The sequence below is a fragment of the Nerophis lumbriciformis genome, linkage group LG20 (assembly GCF_033978685.3).
Source record: "Nerophis lumbriciformis linkage group LG20, RoL_Nlum_v2.1, whole genome shotgun sequence".
NCBI classification, from domain to species: Eukaryota; Metazoa; Chordata; class Actinopteri; order Syngnathiformes; family Syngnathidae; genus Nerophis; species Nerophis lumbriciformis.
In genome coordinates, this window is record NC_084567.2 from 18,937,501 (window position 1) to 18,957,500 (window position 20,000).

Sequence of the window (20,000 nt, forward strand, 5' to 3'; positions counted from 1 at the left end):
TGTATATATCAATGTATGTATATATATATATATACATATATATATATATATATATATATATATATTATATATATATATATATATATATATATATATATATATGATATATACAGTATATAATTTATATTTATTAATTTTGCCGTATTTGTTCACATGTTAAAGGTGTTTTAATAAATATACATGCATGTTTAACATATAGATTCCTTTCTTTCATGAAGACAAGAATATAAGTTGGTGTATTACCTGATTCTGATGACTTGCATTGATAGGAATCAGACAGTAGTGATGATAACGTCCACGTTTTCAAATGGAGGAGAAAAAAAGTTCCTCCTTTCTGTCTAATACCACATGAAAGTGGTTGGTTTTTGGCATCTTATTTGTCCAGCCTCCATATTCGTTTTTATACACTTTACAAGAAATACATTGGTGGCAAACTCCGTAGCTTGCTAGCTTGTTTGCGCTGGCTTTCGGAGACTCTTATTTTGTAAGCGCAGGTGCGATGGAGCGGCACTTTTATTGTGAAGACAGGAACTATGCAGTCAGTCTTTAGGCTTTTGACGGGATGTACGGTTGAAATAAAAGTGTCTTTTTTCCTTCACACTTTTGATTGATTGATTGAAACTTGTATTAGTAGATTGCACAGTACAGTACATATTCCGTACAATTGACCACTAAATGGTAACACCCCAATAAGTTTTTCAACTTGTTTAAGTCAGGTCATGTGACCGCCTGGCTCTGTTTGATTGGTCCAACGTCACGAGTGACTGCATCTGATTGGTGGAACGGAGTCAAACGTCACCAGTGACTGTATTTGGTGAAACGCAGGCACTTTGAAGGTCTGTCTGACAAACCAAAACAAACAAAGCGTGCATTAACAGATCGATAAAAATCAGTAGCGCGTTGCGAGCTGAATGTAGATAAAAGTAGAGGAGTAAAAGTAGCGTTTTTTCTCTATAAATATACTCAAGTAAAAGTAAAAGTGTTGCATTAAAACTAGTCTTAGAAGTACAATTTATCCCAAAAGTTACTCAAGTAGATGTAACGGAGTAAATGTAGCGCGTTACTACCCTCCTCTGAAATTAAAAAGGGACAGAGGTCTGTTAAATATATATTTTTTAAACTATGCACCATCTTTATGTTTTAAAGTTGGTGATCCAGATTCTGTGGAAGTTGTTGTTAGGCAATAAACAGTCTGAGACAAGAAAGTAAAACTCAGTCGTTAGCACGGGGATGCTAATTAGCCAAACACAAATTATACCAAGACCTTGCTGCTTTTCAGAGTACACGTCGACATTCCTGCCGAGTCCATTTATGCACTTTGAGCTTTTGATTAAAGCAAAAGTTTACTTGTCCACAATATTTGTTTATGGCGGGACATGCAATGAGGTGGTGATTTGTCCAGGGTGTACCCCGCCTTCCGCCCGATTGTAGCTGAGATAGGCTCCAGCGCCCCCCGCTACCCTGAGGGGGATAAGCGGTAGAAAATGGATGGATGGATGGATTTACAGAGACACCCAAATAATTGTTATTTAAAGTAAGGTATGAAAAACCTATTTATGTTTGTTTAAGAAACGGTTTGTTTCGCCAGCACAAAGGTCATTGATACAAATATGTAAATAAACTACGGTGCAACCCAACATTTCGATTCAATAGAATATCTTGTAGTTTTTTCTAAAGCAAAGTTGAGGACTGAAAACTGAGCTCAAAAGTAAAACATATTTGTAAGTCCAGGAAGCTGCGTAAACTAAAAACAAATCCAAGTAACCAGGGAATTTAAGACTTAGCTGATTATACCATGATATAAAGTACAGTTTTACATCAGGATGCAAGTTTTTTAGGCTTGTATCTCGGCTAATTGCTATGCTTTAGGTTACGAACAAAAAAAAACAACAAAAAAAATTAAGTAGTAAACGTCCCAGTGCACCCTGTTAGATCCGACCAAAACATGCGCACTTACTCGCTAGCATTAGCTTATAGCTAGAGATGGACTTAACTTGGTTTTACCAAGCGTGGTTGTGAAGGACAGTGCTGAGAAGAAGAAGTGGATGATGTTCATTGTCAATTCCAGAAAGAAATTATCAAAAACACGACAGAGCGTGAAGACAAGAATATAAGTTGATGAAGCAGTTGGAGCGTAGCTAGTTTGCACCACACTGAAGCGGAATGGATCGATAACGCCAGCCAAGGACGTTTAAAATAATATCCAAACATTTATCCATGAAAATATGGAGAAGTTGCTCATGGTGCGTTTGACGGAGAAGCAGCTGGAAGTCGATACCATAGAAGTCCACTCTCTCAGGACTTCAGGACAGGTTTTTCGGGCCCGCGGTAAGAGTTTGCTAAGCATAAAAATGAGCTGAAATTTTTGAATGAAAAATACCTGCTGTTCTAAATGTGTCCACTGGATGTCGCAATAGCAATTATTTGTATTCCCTGCCGCTATAGCGCATTTTGCCGCAGATGGTGCTACATATGTACACAATAAACCACATGACGTTAGTACATCAGTTGAGGAAAATGAGTAAATGACATTAATAACATCCTGCTATTATTATTCATTTCATCTTCTGATAGATTAAAAACTAACACCAATGGGAGCCTTTTGAATCTCTGCCAGACTCAATTTAGACTTAGACTTAGACTTCCTTTTTATTGTCATTCAAATTTGAACTTTACAGCACATATAAGAACGAAATTTCATTACATAAGCTCATGGTAGTGCAGGATAAAAAAGCAATAAGGTGCATATATAAATAAATACATATATATAAATTATTAATAAATAGATATATAAAATGAATAAATATATATAAATAAATAAATAGATTACTGTACAGATAAATATATTGCACTTTTTCACATGCGTCCACATTTATGGATGTATGTTATATTGTCTTTTTTATTCCAGCGAGTTAATTTCACCTATTTGACTGATGAACATTATCACATCATTTATTAAGAAAGTATAAATAACCACGAATGAAGATAGACTACTATTAACCACCACATGTGAGTGTAAAAATGACATCATGATTTGTGCATATTCAGAATGTGCTCGTTCTATTTTTAAACAAAGAAAAAATCTGAAGTTGTCTTAATGTTTACGTGATCACGCCATAATTTTTGGAATAGATTTGACACGCCTGCTCAATTGTATTGTGTTTAGCTTTTCTTGTCAAAAGGCATGTTACAGGTTAAAACTGTGATGTTTTGTGGGGAACAGACATGCATTTCAATTGGTGTCACTGTTTTTTTATTTATTTACGAGCCGCAGTACAGAACCAAATAAACTTGTATTGTGAATACATTTCTGCAAATCTATTCTCATGGTACAATACTAGAGGAAAGACACTTTGATGCATTGATAGTCCGTGTACAGCTTGAATAATTTATATGCTGTGAATAACCTTCAATGTCTCAACTGCTTGCAACAAAAATAAGTAAACTCCGACGTAAAGATGTCTAAATTGGGCCCAATTAGCCCGGTGTCATGTGACTCGTTAGTGTTCCAAGGTCACAGGTGTGAATGGGAAGCAGATGTGTTCATTTGGTGTCGAGTGTCACACACTCTCAGACTGCTCAGTGGATATTCAACATGGCACCTCTTGGTACACAACACTGTACTTTTGCGTGTGTCAATAAATGTTCATTGTTTTATCATAAAATGTTATTTTGTAATGTAACATTGTTATATTTTGTGTTCTTGTTTGAGTCTCATTCGCAATGCAGTTGCACTTCCAAGACATCAGATGGCAGTACTGTGTAGGCTGTGTGTGGTATGTTTTCCAAGAAGTTGAATGTGTTATGTTGTGCCCCACAAAGTGTTTATACTGTAAGTATTGTACTCATTACACACCAGTTGTTTGATTGCAACATTCGTCTTAATTGCAGTCATCATGACCAAATTTGGAGGTGTTGAAATCGCCATGTAAAACCGCTAATGCTAATCATAGCCCGTCAATGTAAATTAGCATCAAGCTAGCGCATTTTGGATAAAAGCAGACTGTGGAGAGGGGCGTGGTTCACGCGTTCCCTGCGGGGGGGGGTGTGTGCAGGGGCATGAAGCGGCAGACAGGTGAGTGGATATCTCAGCTGGAACGAGTTATCTAGTCACCTGTTCCTTTTATTAGCAGCGTCGGAGACCATGAGGGGGTGGTGTGGGCTGGAGACGACGAGAGCGACACCACGAGAGAGACGCTGAAAAGCGGAAAGAGACTTTGGGAGAAAGAAAATAAAAGAATTGTAAACGCTGCATCGGATGGTTGTGCCAGTTCCTGTGGTCCCAGATGAACCCGAATCTAAGCCTTGCTACAGTGGCGCCCAACAGGAAAGCGGACCAGGAAGAGGATGTCGGCACCAACCCCTTTGGAGGCGCTGGGCCAAGTTCTGGCCGAGGTGTCAGCGGCGAGCAGACAGCAGACCCAAGTGCTGCGAGTGCTGATGAACAGAGCAGAAGCAGCGGGAGGGATGTCCTCCATGAAGCGCATGATGGAGGGGGAGGACCCCCAGGCATTCCTGGACGTCTTCGAGGCCACGGCGACGTCGTGCAAGTGGCCGGAGGAGGAATGGGGCGCGAAGCTGCTGCCGCTCCTGGTGGGGGAGGCGCAGCGGGCGGCGCTGAGTCTCCCGGCGACCGCCCGCATGCAGTACGCCGATCTACGCCACGCCATCCTGGACCGGGTCGGCAGCAGGCCTGAAGACCACCGCCGAAAGTTCCGGGCCATGAAGTTGGGGGCAGAGGACCGGCCCTTCGTGTTGGCATACCGGATGAGGGACGCGGCAACCCGGTGGCTCCAGCCCAATGGGCTGGACCCAAAGATGTTGGAGTCCATCATCCTAGAACAATTTATTGATGCCCTCCCGGCCAGGACCTCAGCATGGGTGCGGTACCACAGCTCCCCAGATGTAAAAACAGCGGTGAAACTGGCGGAGGAGCACCTTGCGGTCCAGCGGGAGGTGACCCCAAAGACAGCCGAAAGGCCCACCCCAGCACCCCGCCGACGACTTCGCCCCGCTATGGGGGGGGATGGAGGAGACGTCCCGGGAGCAGCGACCACGCACGGCCGAGCCACCCGGAGCCAACGAGCAGGTCCCCCACGCGGGCAGCCAACAAAAAATCGCACCCACACGCACCCACATATACACAGCAAGGGGGGGGACACGGGGCTATAATATCTCCTCTGTTGGTGCATTTCAGGGTACCGGCGCTGCGGAGAGGGGGCTTCCCTCGCAGATGGCGCCTCAAACACCAGGGCCGGTGTGCTGGAGGTGCGGACGGCCCGGTCACGTGCGCCGGGAGTGCTCCATGATGGAGGTGGGGCAGGTGATGCGGGTTGTCGGGCCTCCAGCACCCGCCCCCGATCTGGGGGAGACGTACTGCGTCCCGATAAGGGTACAAGGGAGTACATACCGGGCGATGGTGGATTCGGGCTGTAAACAGTCCATGATCCACCAAAATCTGGTTCTACCCGGGGTATTGAGGCATGCAACACGGGTGAAAATTAGGTGTATTCATGGGGATGTGCACGAGTACCCTATTGTGCCAGTGGAAATTTTACATAAAGATCAAAAGCATAAAGTCAAGGTTGCCGTAAGCGCGCAACTTGCGCACCCCGTAATTCTAGGGACGAATTGGCCGGGATTTAACCAGTTGGTGACGCAATGTGTGGGGGTGCGTTCACGGACAGTAGGCGAGGGGAGTATCCGCGCAGTTCTCAGCGGCGACGCGGCTTCATCCGGTACTGCCGAGCGGGAACCGGGGGGGGCTTCGCGGGAGGCCCCCCCGGCCCCCCCGGCCCCCCGGTGGCATCCTACTGAGGATTTTCCCCTCGAGCAGTCCCGTGATGAAACCTTGCGCGAGGCCTGGGACCAGGTGGATTATATTGACGGTCAGCTGGTGCGCCCGGGGAAAGCGCGGGTATTCCCCCATTTTGTGTTTGAATATAAGAATATAAAACACTGTACTTTAATTAAGGGATTCTTTGGCGTACCATTTGGTGGAGTGTAACGATTAAAACTACATCAAATCTGCATAAAAGAAGATTAAATATAAGGTCAAAGATGGCAAAAGGTTAAAAGAAGGTTAATAGAAGGGAAGAGAAGGGAACAAATGTAAATAGAAGGTAAACAAGGGTAAAACAAGTTAAATGGTAAAGGAAGGTAAAGGGTAAATAAAAAGTAAATTGTAAATAAAAGGGTAAAGGTAAAGTGTAATAGAAAGTAAATAAAAGGTGAACAAATGTAATCATAAGTAATTAGAAGGTAGATAAAAGGTGAATAAGGGTAAATCAAGTTCAATAGATGGTAAAAGCAAGTAAAGAGTAAATAGAGGGTAAAATAAGGTCAAGTTAAAAGGTTAAAATAAGGTCAATAGAAAAGGAAAGTAAATAGAAGGCAAACAATGGCAAAACAAGTTAAATGGTAAAAGAAGGTAATATGTAAATAAAAGGTAAAAGAAGGTGAAAAAGAAGTTAAAACATACATAAAAGGTCAACAAAGGTCGTTCCAAGGTAAATAAAAGGTAGAACAACCTAAATTAAAAGTTAAGAAGGTAAAGGGTAAATAATAAATTAATAAAAGGTAAAAAATAATTAATACATTCTAAATAGAAAGTAAACGAAGACAAAACAAGTTAAGTAGATGGTAAAAGAAGGTACAGGATGAATAAGAGGTCAAATGTAAACAAAAAGTAAAGGAAGAAATAAAAAGTTAGGTTGAAGGTAAATAAAGGGTAGTCAAAGGTAATTTGAAGGTAAGAAAAAGGTAGAACAAGTTAAATAGAAGGTTAAAAAGGTTAAAGGTAAAAGATGGTAAAAGAAGGTAAAGGGTAAATAGAAGGTATTCAAAGGTAAAGGTGAGAGAAGGCCAGTAGAAGGGAAAATAAGGTAAAACAAGGTAAATACATGGTAAAATAAAGTAGTGGGTAAATTAAAGGTAAAATGTAACTACAAGTTAGAAGAAGGTAAAAAAGTTAAAGGTAAACAATGACAATTAAATGTTTAATATCAGGTAAAAAAAAATGTAAATGTAATTAGACAGGAAATAAAATGTAAAAGAAGATAAACAAGTAGAATATAAGGTAAATAAAAGGTAAACAAGTTAAATGGAAATTAAAAAGTGGTAATATAAGGTAAAATGTAAACAAGTTAAAAATAAGGTGAAAATGGTAAAACAAGGTAAAGGGTAAATTGAAGGTAAATAAAAGGTAAAACAGGTAAACAAAAGGTAAATAGAAAAACAGAATGTAAACAAGTTAAGAAGAAGGTGAAAGATGGTAAAACAAGGTCAAGTGTAAATTGAAAGTACATAAAAGGTAAAACAGGTAAATGAAAGGTAAACAATGGTAAATGGAAGTAAACAGAATGTAAACAAGTTAAATAGAAGGTGAAAGATAGTAAAACAAGGTAACGGGTAAATTGACGGTAAATAAAAGGTAAAAGAAGACAATGACGGTTATGGCAAGTAAAATAATAATTTGTTTTTTCAACTATTTTCTATAAAATACGCATTGAGGCTACAAAATAATCGATTGATTACTGGATTACTAAAATAATCGATAGCTGGAGCCCTGCTGCACATTTTAATCACACGGATTTTGAACACTAAACTTCATTTGGTAAACATGAAGACTCCTATTACGCCCGCCATGATTAAAGTTCCAGATCCACAGTATCCCCACATAAACTACTTTCCTCATATTCCCTTCCGAGTACTGGAAATACAGCAAGAAAAGCTACAATCAATCCCACAGCACTGAAATTGCTGCTATGGGCCTCCCACCTCTAGTTGGCGTAGTAAACGTCACAGTGAACCCCTTAAGACCCAAACAAAACACCCCGTCTTAGCATTAGCATTAGCTTATAGCTAAAGATGGACATAACTTTGTTTTTCCTAGTATGGAAAGAAAGTGAGTGTGAAGGACAGTGCTGAGAAGAAGAAGTGGATGATATTCATTGAATTAAAGAAATAAATCATCAAAAACATGATTTTTTTTTAACCTGCATCATACTGAAGCAGAATGAATCGATAACGCCAGCCAAGAACGTTAAAATAATATCTCAACATTAATCCATGACAATATGTGGAAGCTGCTGATGGTGTGTTTGACAGAGTAGTCTACTCAGTGGCCTAGTGGTTAGAGTGTCCGTCCTGAGATCGGTAGGTTGGGAGTTCAAATCCCGGCCGAGTCATACCAAAGACTATAAAAATGGGACCCATTACCTCCCTGCTTGGCACTCAGCATCAAGGGTTGGAATTGGGGGTTAAATCACCAAAATGATTCCCGGGCGCAGCCACCGCTGCTGCCCACTGCTCCCCTCACCTCCCAGGGGGTGATCAAGGGTGATGGGTCAAATGCAGAGAATAATTTCGCCACACCTAGTGTGTGTGTGACAATCATTGGTACTTTAACTTTTAACTTTAGAAGCTGCTGGGAGGAGCTATCGTAGAAGTCCACTCTCTGGGGTAAATACTGTATATTATTGTTACATTACTTCATGATACTACTCTACTTGTTTGTACTACATCCTCTTTGTATTGTTTTTCATCAGTATGTGTTATTTAAAAACGTGTTTTTCTTTTCAAAAGACATGCTACGTGTTAAAATGGGGATGTTTTGGAGTGGCCAAGCACAACAAGCAATACGGGTTTTTTTCTTTTTTTCTTTAGGTGCAAACTGCGCCACAGAACCAATTAAAGTTGTATTCCAAGCAGTGGTGTCCAAAGTGCGGCCCAAGGGCCATTTGTAGCTCTAAACATCCCGCGGCACCGTCGTTAGCATTCTAATACTAACATGCTAGCTTTTTTTGGGCTAATTTTGCACCTCAGCGTCAAATATTTTAGTACTTGAGAAATGATACTTGTTAGTATGCTAGCTTTTTAGCAATTTTTGGGGGGGAACTGGATGCATGCTAACGTTAGCAGGCTAGCATTTTAAACACAATTTTGCAGGTAGACACCTCAGAGCAAAATATTGTGATACGCGACGCATGTTACAGTTAGCATTTTAACATGCTAACATTAGCATGCTAAAATGCTAACTGTAACATGCGTCGCTATCTGGCCAGCGTGGTAACTGTTAGCATTTCAGTTCGGCTCTGGCCCTTCACCATTCACAGGAAATTTCGACTGAAATTGCATTTTCTAGATCTGTCTATCTGTGTTGGCCCCGTGATGAGGTGGCGACTTGTCCAGGGTGTATGCCGCCTTCCGCCCGAATGCAGCTGAGATAGGCTCCAGCGCCCCCCGCGACCCCAAAAAGGACAAGCGGTAGGAAATGGATGGATGGATGGATGGATAGTTCCATATATTGTACTGGTTCTGAACGTGAAAACAACCAAAATGGCCGCCACATTCTTTGATTTGTCAGTCTGTGGCCCTCAGTGGAAAAAGTTTGGGCGCCCCTCTGATCTAGAAGTCCTTCTGTTACACTGTATATAAAGTTAAAGTACCAGTGATTGTCACACACACACTAGGTGTGGTGAAATTATTCTCTGCATTTGACCCATCACCCTTGATCACCCCCTGGGAGGTGAGGGGAGCAGTGAGCAGCAGCGGTGGCCACACCCAGGAATCATTTTTGGTGATTTAACCCCCAATTCCAACCCTTGATGCTGAGTGAATAGTATGTAGTACAAACCCCGTTTCCATATGAGTTGGGGAATTGTGTTAGATGTAAATATAAACGGAATACAATGATTTGCAAATCATTTTCAACCCATATCCAGTTGAATATGCTACAAAGACAACATATTTGATGGTCAAACTGATCAACATTTTTTTTTTTGCAAATAATCATTAACTTTAGAATTTGAGATGCAAGCAACACGTGACAAAGAAGTTGGGAAAGGTGGCAATAAATACTGATAAAGTTGAGGAATGCTCATCAAACACTTATTTGGAACATCCCATAGGTGTGCAGGCTAATTGGGAACAGGTGGGTGCCATGATTAGGTATAAAAACAGCTTCCCAAAAAATGCTCAGTCTTTCACAAGAAAGGATGGGGTGAGGTACACCCCTTTGTCCACAACTGCGTGAGCAAATAGTCAAACAGTTTAATAACATCCATCCATCCATCCATTTTCTACCGCTTATTCCCTTTTGGGGTCGCGGGGGGCGCTGGAGCCTATCTCAGCTACAATCGGGCGGAAGGCGGGGTACACCCTGGACAAGTCGCCACCTCATCGTTTAATAACAACGTTTCTCAAAGTGCAATTGCAAGAAATTTAGGGATTTCAACATCTACGGTCCATAATATCATCAAAAGATTCAGAGAATCTGGAGAAATCACTCCACGTAAGCGGCATGGCCGGAAACCAACATTGAATGACCGTGACCTTCGATCCCTCAGACGGCACTGTATCAAAAACCGACATCAATCTCTAAAGGATATCACCACATGGGCTCAGGAACACTTCAGAGAACCACTGTCACTAAATACAGTTTGTCGCTACATCTGTAAGCTCTACTATGCAAAGCGAAAGCCATTTATCAACAACATCCAGAAACGCCGCCGGCTTCTCCGGGCCCGAGATCATCTAAGATGGACTCATGCAAAGTGGAAAAGTGTTCTGTGGTCTGATGAGTCCACATTTCAAATTGTTTTTGGAAATATTCGAAATCGTGTCATCCGGACCAAAGGGGAAGCGAACCATCCAGACTGTTATCGACGCAAAGTTCAAAAGCCAGCATCTGTGATGGTATGGGGGTGCTTAAGTGCCCAAGGCATGGGTAACTTACACATCTGTGAAGGCACCATTAAGGCTGAAAGGTACATACAGGTTTTGGAACAACATATGCTGCCATCTAAGCGCTGTCTTTTTCATGGACGTCCCTGCTTATTTCAGCAAGACAATGCCAAGCCACATTCAGTACGTGTTACAACAGCGTGGCTTCATAAAAAAAGAGTGTGGGTACTTTCCTGGACCGCCTGCTGTCCAGACCTGTCTCCCATCGAAAATGTGTGGCGCATTATGAAGCGTAAAATACGACAGCGGAGACCCCGGACTGTTGAACTACTGAAACTCTACATAAAACAAGAATGGGAAAGAATTCCACTTTCAAAGCTTCAACAATTAGTTTCCTCAGTTCTCAATCGTTTACTGAGTGTTGTTAAAAAAAAAGGTGATGTAACACAGTGGTGAACATGCTCTTTCCCAACTACTTTGGCATGTGTTGCAGTCATGAAATTCTAAGTTAATTATTATTTGCAAAAAAAAAAAATAACGTTTATGAGTTTGAACATCAAATATATTGTCTTTGTAGTGCATTCAATTGAATATGGGTTGAAAAGGATTTGCAAATCATTGTATTCCGTTTATATTTACACACAATTTCCCAACTCATATGGAAATGGCGTTTGTACGTAATATCAGTGTTATGTGCTAAAATAAAGTATCTTTATTCAAAACATGCAAAGGATGTGACATGGAATACTTCTCAGGACTTTCCAACATTGTAGAACGCGACCTAGCACGTTTTAAAATCCAAACTAGCCTTTGCTTAGCGAGTGTTTTTTCTCCCCAATAAGTGACAGCTGACATATCAACATAGAAGCATTGAAAGGAGCTGAGTGTGAAACAGCTGCTGTTTATTTTTTCTGTCCTCCAGCTGTTCTCTTTTTCTCACGGCATTCAGTCCATCACCATTGTCCCGGAAGAACAAGGCGGAGAACCGCTCTCTTCTCCCTCTGGAATGTTATTCACTTATTTCTCCTGCAGTGAGTTCCCCCGACTCACAGAGCTGAATGTTACAGTGGAACCGCAATTTACGTACGAACCGCTTTATTTGCGACCTTTGCGGTTTTTGAATGTTTAGCATTGTGGCAAGGTGGTTGTTAAGGTTAAGGATAATTGTGATTTCTGATCATTTGTGAGTGCACCAAAGGGACTTCTGTGTGTTGGCACAGCACAGTTCAGCTTGTCGTTGTTGTTGTCTTGGCTGGTTAATAAAGAGAGGGTTGAGCCATCATCTCCCTGTCAGGTTTGTTTGATATACAGTCGGGCTGCGAATCTGAGGGCACCATTCGATTTGAGTCTCGATTCAAAATCAATACTTTTTAATAACATTGGGTGCCACTTCTATAGTTAAGTACATTCCTTCATAAAATCAATAATTTTGTTACACTAAAAAGAAAGCTGGTTTTGTTTAATAAAATTCTACCCAACCATTTGACAAAGTGAAATACAAATAAGGTGTACCAGAGAAATATATTTTCTAAAGTAAATCTGTACAGCAGATATAGATCATCTACATCAACAATATGATTTGTCTGAGTGGCTGGACAGGACAGAATAAAAAAATAAAAAAATAAAATAAATAAATAATAATAATTTTAAAAAATGTGTATATATATATATATATATATATATATATATATATATATATATTTTTTTTTTTATAATTAAAAAAAAAAAAAAAATAAATAAATAAAAAAAAAAAAAAAATATATATATATATATATTTTTTTTTTTTTTTTTTTTTTTTCAATCGATTAAGAATTCTTATAGCACACACAGTCAGACATATATAGGACTTTGGGGATTGTCCTGCGGGGAGGCATGGCGGGGGGTTGAGGATGCCTCCAATGGGGCTCCAGTCCTCCTGTCTTGTCCCCTGCTCGTCCATCCCTCAATCTTAGCTGCATATTAGACACTTAGGATTTGGGGGGCTTGGCTTGGTTGGGACCCACCATAACCTTGATGTCCCCCAATTTTAATCGCATTATTAGTTCCCACAAGCATACATATCTCACTCACGCTACAGTACACACATCAATAGGGACTGGAGGTCGGCTGTAACGGCTGACCTCCTAATTTTAACTACACTCTGGGGGCCTTGTACACATGCATGGGGGGATTGGGGTTCGGCGCACCCCTCATTGCCTCGTCGGCCGGCGGGGACTGCGGTATGGTGGCCTGCCAGGCTTTTATTCATTTATTATTGTTATATATTTTTTTATTTTTAATGTATTTATTATTTTTATTTTTATTATTTACTTATTTTTATTTATTTTTTTTTTTTTTTTTAATTTTATTTTTTAAATCTTATTATTTATTTGTGTGTGGCGTCGCGCGGGTCTCACTTCCTGTTGGGTGGGGTCCGTGCCCATGTGGCCCGACCTTGCGCTGTGGGGTCTCTGTTGGTGACTTGATGTGGTGGCGGCGCGGCCCCCGTGTCTGGTCTGGATGCTGTGTCTCGGTTGTTTGGGCGGTGGTGTGTTTGTGCGGGTTTGGGTTGGGGTGAGGGGCCTTTTGGTGTGGGGGGGGGGGGTGTTGGTGTCTCTTGTTTGCGTGTTGGCGTTCGGGCTGACTGGCGGGCTGGCGCCGGCTGGTCTCCGTGGTCCTGGTGGCGTGTGGTTGCTGGTCGCAGTTTTTTTTGATCGCTTTGATTTGATTGGCTGGTGCTGGCTGTCTGGGGTTATTGCGGCTGCTGTTTCTGCTGCCGTTTGTTTGTGGTGTGGGCGCCCGTGGCTGCTGGGTCTGGTGCAGGGGTGTGGCTGATGTTGTGACTGGTGGCAGCGCGCGCGCGTGATGGCTGTCGGGGCTGACGAACTGTGTATATGTATGTATATGTGTGTGTATATGTATGTATGTATATATATGTGTATGTGTATGTATATGTATATATGTGTATGTGTGGGTATGTATACATGTATGTGTGTATGTGTATGTATATATGTATGTATATTTCTGGGGGTACGCTCTGGGCCTGCCTGTCAGATGGGGGTCGACGCCTCAGGCTACTGCATCCGAACTGCGTGTCTGGAGCTCCTGGGTCCCGCTGTCCATCCCTTCCGGGTGCCCGTCTTGGTTGGGGCCTGTTGGGCCTAGTCCCTGCGTCTATTGTGGTAGCTTGGTGCTGCAAGGTATTCCGAGGTTTTGCGAGTCGGCCAGTTGCTGGAGTAGTGACCTTGTTTGTCAGCATGTCTGTGATCTTCTTTTAATTCTTTTTTTTAATTTTTTTATTAATTTTTTAATATATTGTATTAATATTATTTTTTTTATTTTTCCCCTCCCTCAGAGGGGGGGCTCGGCGGGGCGGTTGCTGGTTGTTCCATCTCCATCGTTGGGGTCCCTGCAGGTGGGGTGGGTGGTTCCCGTGGCCCTGTGCCTGGGTGGTCCTGCGGCGGCCGATTTGGGTCGGGTGGCCGGGGGCTGGCCTCGCCGCGCTCTCCGGGGGTGGGGGGTGGGCTCGTGGGGGCCCGGTTGCCGGTGGGGCGGGGGCGGTCTTCCCGTCCGGTTGCGGGGAGTCTCTGGGTCCCTCGGGCGGGGCGTCTCGCCTTTCTGCCCGTGTGGGGTGTGGTCTCTTGCTGGCTTGGGGTCTGGCTGTCCCCTGCTTTTCTCGTGCCCTGTCCTCTGCCGGGTGAGTCTGTCTGCGGCCTGCTGCTGGCCCTTGTGGGCGGTACGGTGGGCCGGGCTCTGGGGTTCCTGTCGCTGGCCGGCTTGGCTGCGTGGGGGCGGTGGTCCCTGGTTCCCTGGGCACCACGCCTACTGTTTGTGGGTTGGGCTCTCGGGGGTGATGGGGCCGTGCTCTGGCTCCCACGCACTCTGGGAGTCGAATGTATTGTACATGCAAATTCACATATGCTCACATATGTACATAGGTACCTACGCTCCCACATACATACACAAATACAGTACATATTTACCTACCTAAAGTTCGTACATCCACACGCACATTCAATATACAAACATACACATACACATACTGTACATATACATTCACTGTACAAACACATACACATTCTGTACATATACATTCATTGTACAAACACATATACACATTCTGTACATATACAAGTACATATGCATACTTACACTCATGCACATAATCACGTTTCATCAAACATATATTAACGTTGTTGCCCTAGGGTAAACTGGGTGTAACACATGGTACACTGACAAAGCTTAACCTATTGTGACTGTAACAATCTACAAGGTTAATGTAGGTTGCTTCTCTTTCTCTCCCTCCATTTTTCTGCATTCTTTCGTATCTCAAGTTATCATTACGTATATGTATTGTTGCATTTAAACAACTGTATTGTTGATAATAAAGGTACATTATTGGTATTGTTCATTATCAATAGCGCTATTTCTATTGGTATTTGTATTGATCCATTTGTAGTGTAATAATGCTCATTGTCATTTCTGTATTATTTTTTATTTTTCGCTAACTGCTTATTTGCTATTACTTTTACCATCATATTTGTACATGTCGTATTTGCTGATGTTGCTCTATTGTTGTTGTTGTTGTTGTTGTTGTTTGCTGTTGTTGTTTTTGTCTCTCTGTCTAATCCCCCTCTTGTCCCCACAATTTCCCCCTCTGTCTTCTTTTTTTTCTCTTTCTATCCCCTCCTGCTCCGGCCCGGCTGCACTAAATGATAATATAAATACATTTAATAAAGTCAAATACAAATAAGGCAACAAGAGAAGTATCCTACACTTCTCTTTTGTAAAGTAAATCTGAACAGCCGACATGGGCATCTACATCAACTATATGATTTGCCTGAGAAGCTGGACAGGACACACAAAACAAAACAAAACAAAAAAAAAACAAAAAAAAAAAAAAAAGAATTCTTACAAATAAGAATCACAAGTCGTTTGAAAATATTTTTTTTTACACCCCTAATAAACACTACTGTATATGGCATGGCTGTGTGGCTGCTGGTTGCAGGAGCGCTCCTCATTTTGTGTTGTTGATGTTTCCCTCTTGTTTTCAATGTACCGGACACTTCGGTCTCCGTTAATATAGTGGGCAGCCTAGGACGGAGTAGGCTCCCCTGGTTGCTTTGTTGAGTGCTGGTATCGTTACTGTCGATATTCGTATTGATCCTCCCACCTCTGCTGAAATTGACAAGCTCTATCTTAGCGGTTAGCATAGCTTCTTGCATCCGGTGTGCAGTGTAGCACCATTACATGGTACGCCAGGTACTACTTTGATCCACCTATTAATGGAGGGTCAAGGTTAACTCTAACCCCCCGCAAAATCCCCGAGAGACTGTGTCATGTCCGACAACCAATTTATGCAGTAATAGTATGACCCTAAACTTTAAATTACATCGCTACAAGCAATCTACAATTGTCTATTAAATAATGGTGAGTAAAAGAAGCCATACCAGTTTAATGTACAAACGTGTAGTAAACCAGAAAGGGTTAGCCTGTATACGACCTTTCAATTCTCCATAAACAGATGACTCTTTGTATTTGCCCGTCTAGTGGGACAGGTAAGTCAAGACTAGGTATTTTAACCTACATTCAGCAATATATTTACTTACATTCTCAACATTTGACACTGTAGGTGTTCTCACATAAGTGTTGAGGATAGATTTATTAATTGGATGATATTGACTCATACTACAGCAGAGTTGAACAAATGTTTCATGCTATGGACGTCATTATTAGACGTATCTTTGTAACTTGTGGTTTCAACTTTAATTTATTCACAGCAATGCATTATGGGTTTACAGCGGCCATTTTGGTAGTCCTCTGTATGGGTTTGACTTTTAACTGGTACCATGGTTCAAAGTAGCCTGGTATATATCCATCCATCCATTTTCTACCGCTTATTCCCTTCGGGGTCGCGGGGGGCGCTGGAGCCTATCTCAGCTACAATCGGGCGGAAGGCGGGGTATACCCTGGACATATAGCTGTCACTAAATTGACAACTGTCTGTTTCAACTAATGTATCTGGTACAGTGGTGTCCAAACTACGGCCGGTTCAAAATGCTGCCCGCCAGCGTCTACAATTTGGCCTGTGAGACGCCGAGAGTTGAACAAAGCATCGCACCATGGAGCACTTTCAAATTCATCTTAAATACCAGGCGACCTCTGAATGTGATTTTTTTGCTGCCATCTTGTGGACAATGTGAGTAAATCAGATCAATGACCCATGAAAGTACTTTGAAAAAACAGCATTTACTTATATGACACAGTCCAAACAACCTCCCCTAGTCATGGTAAAAGAAAAGTGCAAATAACAATAAAGGTGAACACATATGGTCACACACAGCACAACCTGCTCACTGAACATTGTAGATAGTATGCAATTAGAAAATAAAAAATTACACCCATATAAATCCATTAGAGTGCATGATGGGAAACATGTAGGACAATCTCCCCACACTTATCCATGTTTGGTGCATTTTAGCTGTTTGATATTTCTGATTGATTATAACATTTTAAGAGGGTTGTCACGAAAGTAAACAAGGTAGGAGTCACATTTTACATATTACCTCATATTAATATAATATGTATACACACACATACATATATACGTAAATATGTGTGTCATCTATATGCCATTTAGTTATTGTATCGGTCAAAGTAAGCAATCAATGTCAGTGGGCGGGGCTAACACAAATGTAGACAAATATTTGCTTTTCTGGTCCAAGTGGAAGCGCTCGGTAACCAATAAGGTGTTGGAATCCGCCCTCTGACTTTGAATTTTGAGTGTGACAGATAAAAGTAATGCATGAAATGCGAACACACATTTAAATGAAATCATTTAATAAATCATGACTTTGTATCGTAATATAATATACATTTTTAAAGGGGTGCTTGTGAGTCAAATTTAACATTTTGGGCTTGGGCCCCCACAAATATACATTTTTTCACTGGACATGATGCGCTTGCAAAAATTGGTGAGTTTCCATGCATGTTAGGGGCCTCTTAAAAGCGATTTCAATAGGGCCCTCAATTGCAACGGATAGATCTTAAGTTGATCTATACATTTATAAATATAAGTAAAACATTTATTTACAAATTACTTATTTTTAACACTGTGATGACTGAGAACCTTTTGTGTCCCTGGGACCTTTCACGTTCACTAAAACTGAAGGGAGCCGTAAGGGTTACAATATATATTGTATTGGTCTTAAAAATGAAAAATATCAAAATGGCCCCTAAGTGAAAAACTTTGGACAGCCTCGAGGTAGACTTTCTTTGGCCCAAATGTGGATTATTTTATGTATACCATGGATTATTTTGGAGTCTTTGTTCGGGTGCTCAATTTTGCAGAATGATCGAAACGATCAACAATAACTGAGACATTGGAGGAAAATGTTTAAAGAATAAAATTAAAAATAAAATAATATACATTTTGGCAAATATTTTTACCAAAAAAATAATCATACGTAAAGTAGGGTGTACGAAACCAAGGTACTATAGTGTACTATATCTTTAAATCAGTAGTGTCCAAACTTTTTGCCCTGGGGCCCGCATTTTTCGAGGCCCATTGCCAACTGCATGTAAAAGTGTGTATATACAGTATACAGTATACAGTATACAGTATATATATATATATATATATATATATATATATATATATATATATGTATGTATGTATGTATGTACATATTATATAAATATATTGGATATATAATTAATATGTACATATTATATAAATATATTAGATATATAATTAATAACTAATAACAAACCTACTAAGTGGCCTTGTGGTTAGAATGTCTGCCCTGAGATCGGTAGGTTGTGAGTTCAAACCCCGGCCGAGTCATACCAAAAACTATAAAAATGGGACCCATTACCTCTCTGCTTGGCACTCAGCATCAAGGGTTGGAATTGGGGGTTAAATCCCCAAATGATTCCCGGGCGTGGCTACTGCTGCTGCTCACTGCTCCCCTTACCTCCCAGAGGACAAATTTCACCACACCTAGTGTGTGCGTGACAATCATTGGTACTTTAACTTTAACTTTTTCTTATGGTGCATTGTCTTTCTTTATAATATCCACAAATTGTGTTATATTGTATCATGTGTGTTGGCATTTTGTGTTGGTTCATGTTTTGGTTTTTTGGCACAGTGACTAGGGAAGGTTGTTTACATTTGGGTCATATAGGTAAATGTTGTGCTTGACCACTTTCAAAGCATATTTGTTGGTCTGATGTTACTCATGTTCTCCACAAAATGGCAAGAAAGCAGCATATAAATTGATGTTTAAAATGAATTGAAATCTCCCGAATTAAAACCTAGATTCCTTAGTACAAACATGACGTCTCGCATGATTGAAGATGCCCGCGGGCACCCAGGCTTTAAATGTTTTGCTTAATTCATCTACAGTACAGAATAATAATAATGAATAATAAACAAGGTGCTAAATGAGCTAACATCTCCCCACATGTGGACTTTGGGTGTGAGTGTCGGACATGAAGGTCCCTGCAGTCCAACAGCTGAACAAACAAAGGAAGTCAGACATTACAAGTGGCGTCCTTCACCCACACAAGTGGCATCAGCTCCCTCACACTTTTGACTTTTGACACACTTTTTACTCATTCTACCATGAATGCTTCAAAAAGATTCACAAACAATCTACAATTCTGTGTCCTCTTACCTTGCTCTGGGAAGCTGCATCTTCACACACAAGCAGCAGGCACGCAAACAACTTGATGTATTTCCGCATCTTTTCTTTTCCGCTCGTCCAAGTTCACACAAAATCCAAAGCGGATGTTTTTTTTTTGGGTGGTGGATTCAGCCCATAAGGTGAAGTGCGTTTAATTCATCTCCACGTCAGGCAGGACGGTCGCACTGTCAGTGGATGGAGGTTGGTGTGTGTGTTTGTGTGTGTGTGTGTGTGTGTGTGTGAAAGAGAGAGAGGGTGTGTGTGTGAGCAGAGCGCTCCTCAGCACCACGCTGGGGGGCCACGCCTGTTTGTGGACATCATCATCCGTTGTCCTCCTCCTGGGGGAGAGCCCATACACACACACACACACACACACACACACACACATACTGGTTATCATTTAGAATGGGGACAAAGTTTATGTGTGGGGACCACCCTTTCTACAGGTTGTGGAGGCATAAAAAAAATCAGGTAAAATGGCCACTGCCCAGTTAGCTCATACACATCTTTAAATCTCTGGATTGATGAAGTAATGTGCTGATCATTCTTACTGGGGAGCCTGGGGAAAAAGAGTTAATATGGTTCATGGGGACCACATTTAAATATTTTTGCATAATTCACACAAATTTGTAAGTGACTACTGAGGAC

At 41.4% G+C, this 20,000-nt stretch overlaps 1 protein-coding gene across 1 annotated transcript in view; it reads right to left on the minus strand.

Moving 5' to 3' along the window:
* The window catches only part of olfml2a (olfactomedin-like 2A), an 84,716-nt gene that overhangs the window by 59,198 nt on the left and 5,518 nt on the right, over positions 1 to 20,000 (minus strand). Inside the window, exon 2 of the mRNA XM_061980567.1 lies at positions 19,344 to 19,690. Within this exon, the coding sequence (XP_061836551.1) occupies positions 19,344 to 19,412 (69 nt within the window). The 5' untranslated portion in view covers positions 19,413 to 19,690. The remainder of the gene's footprint in view (positions 1 to 19,343; positions 19,691 to 20,000) is intronic.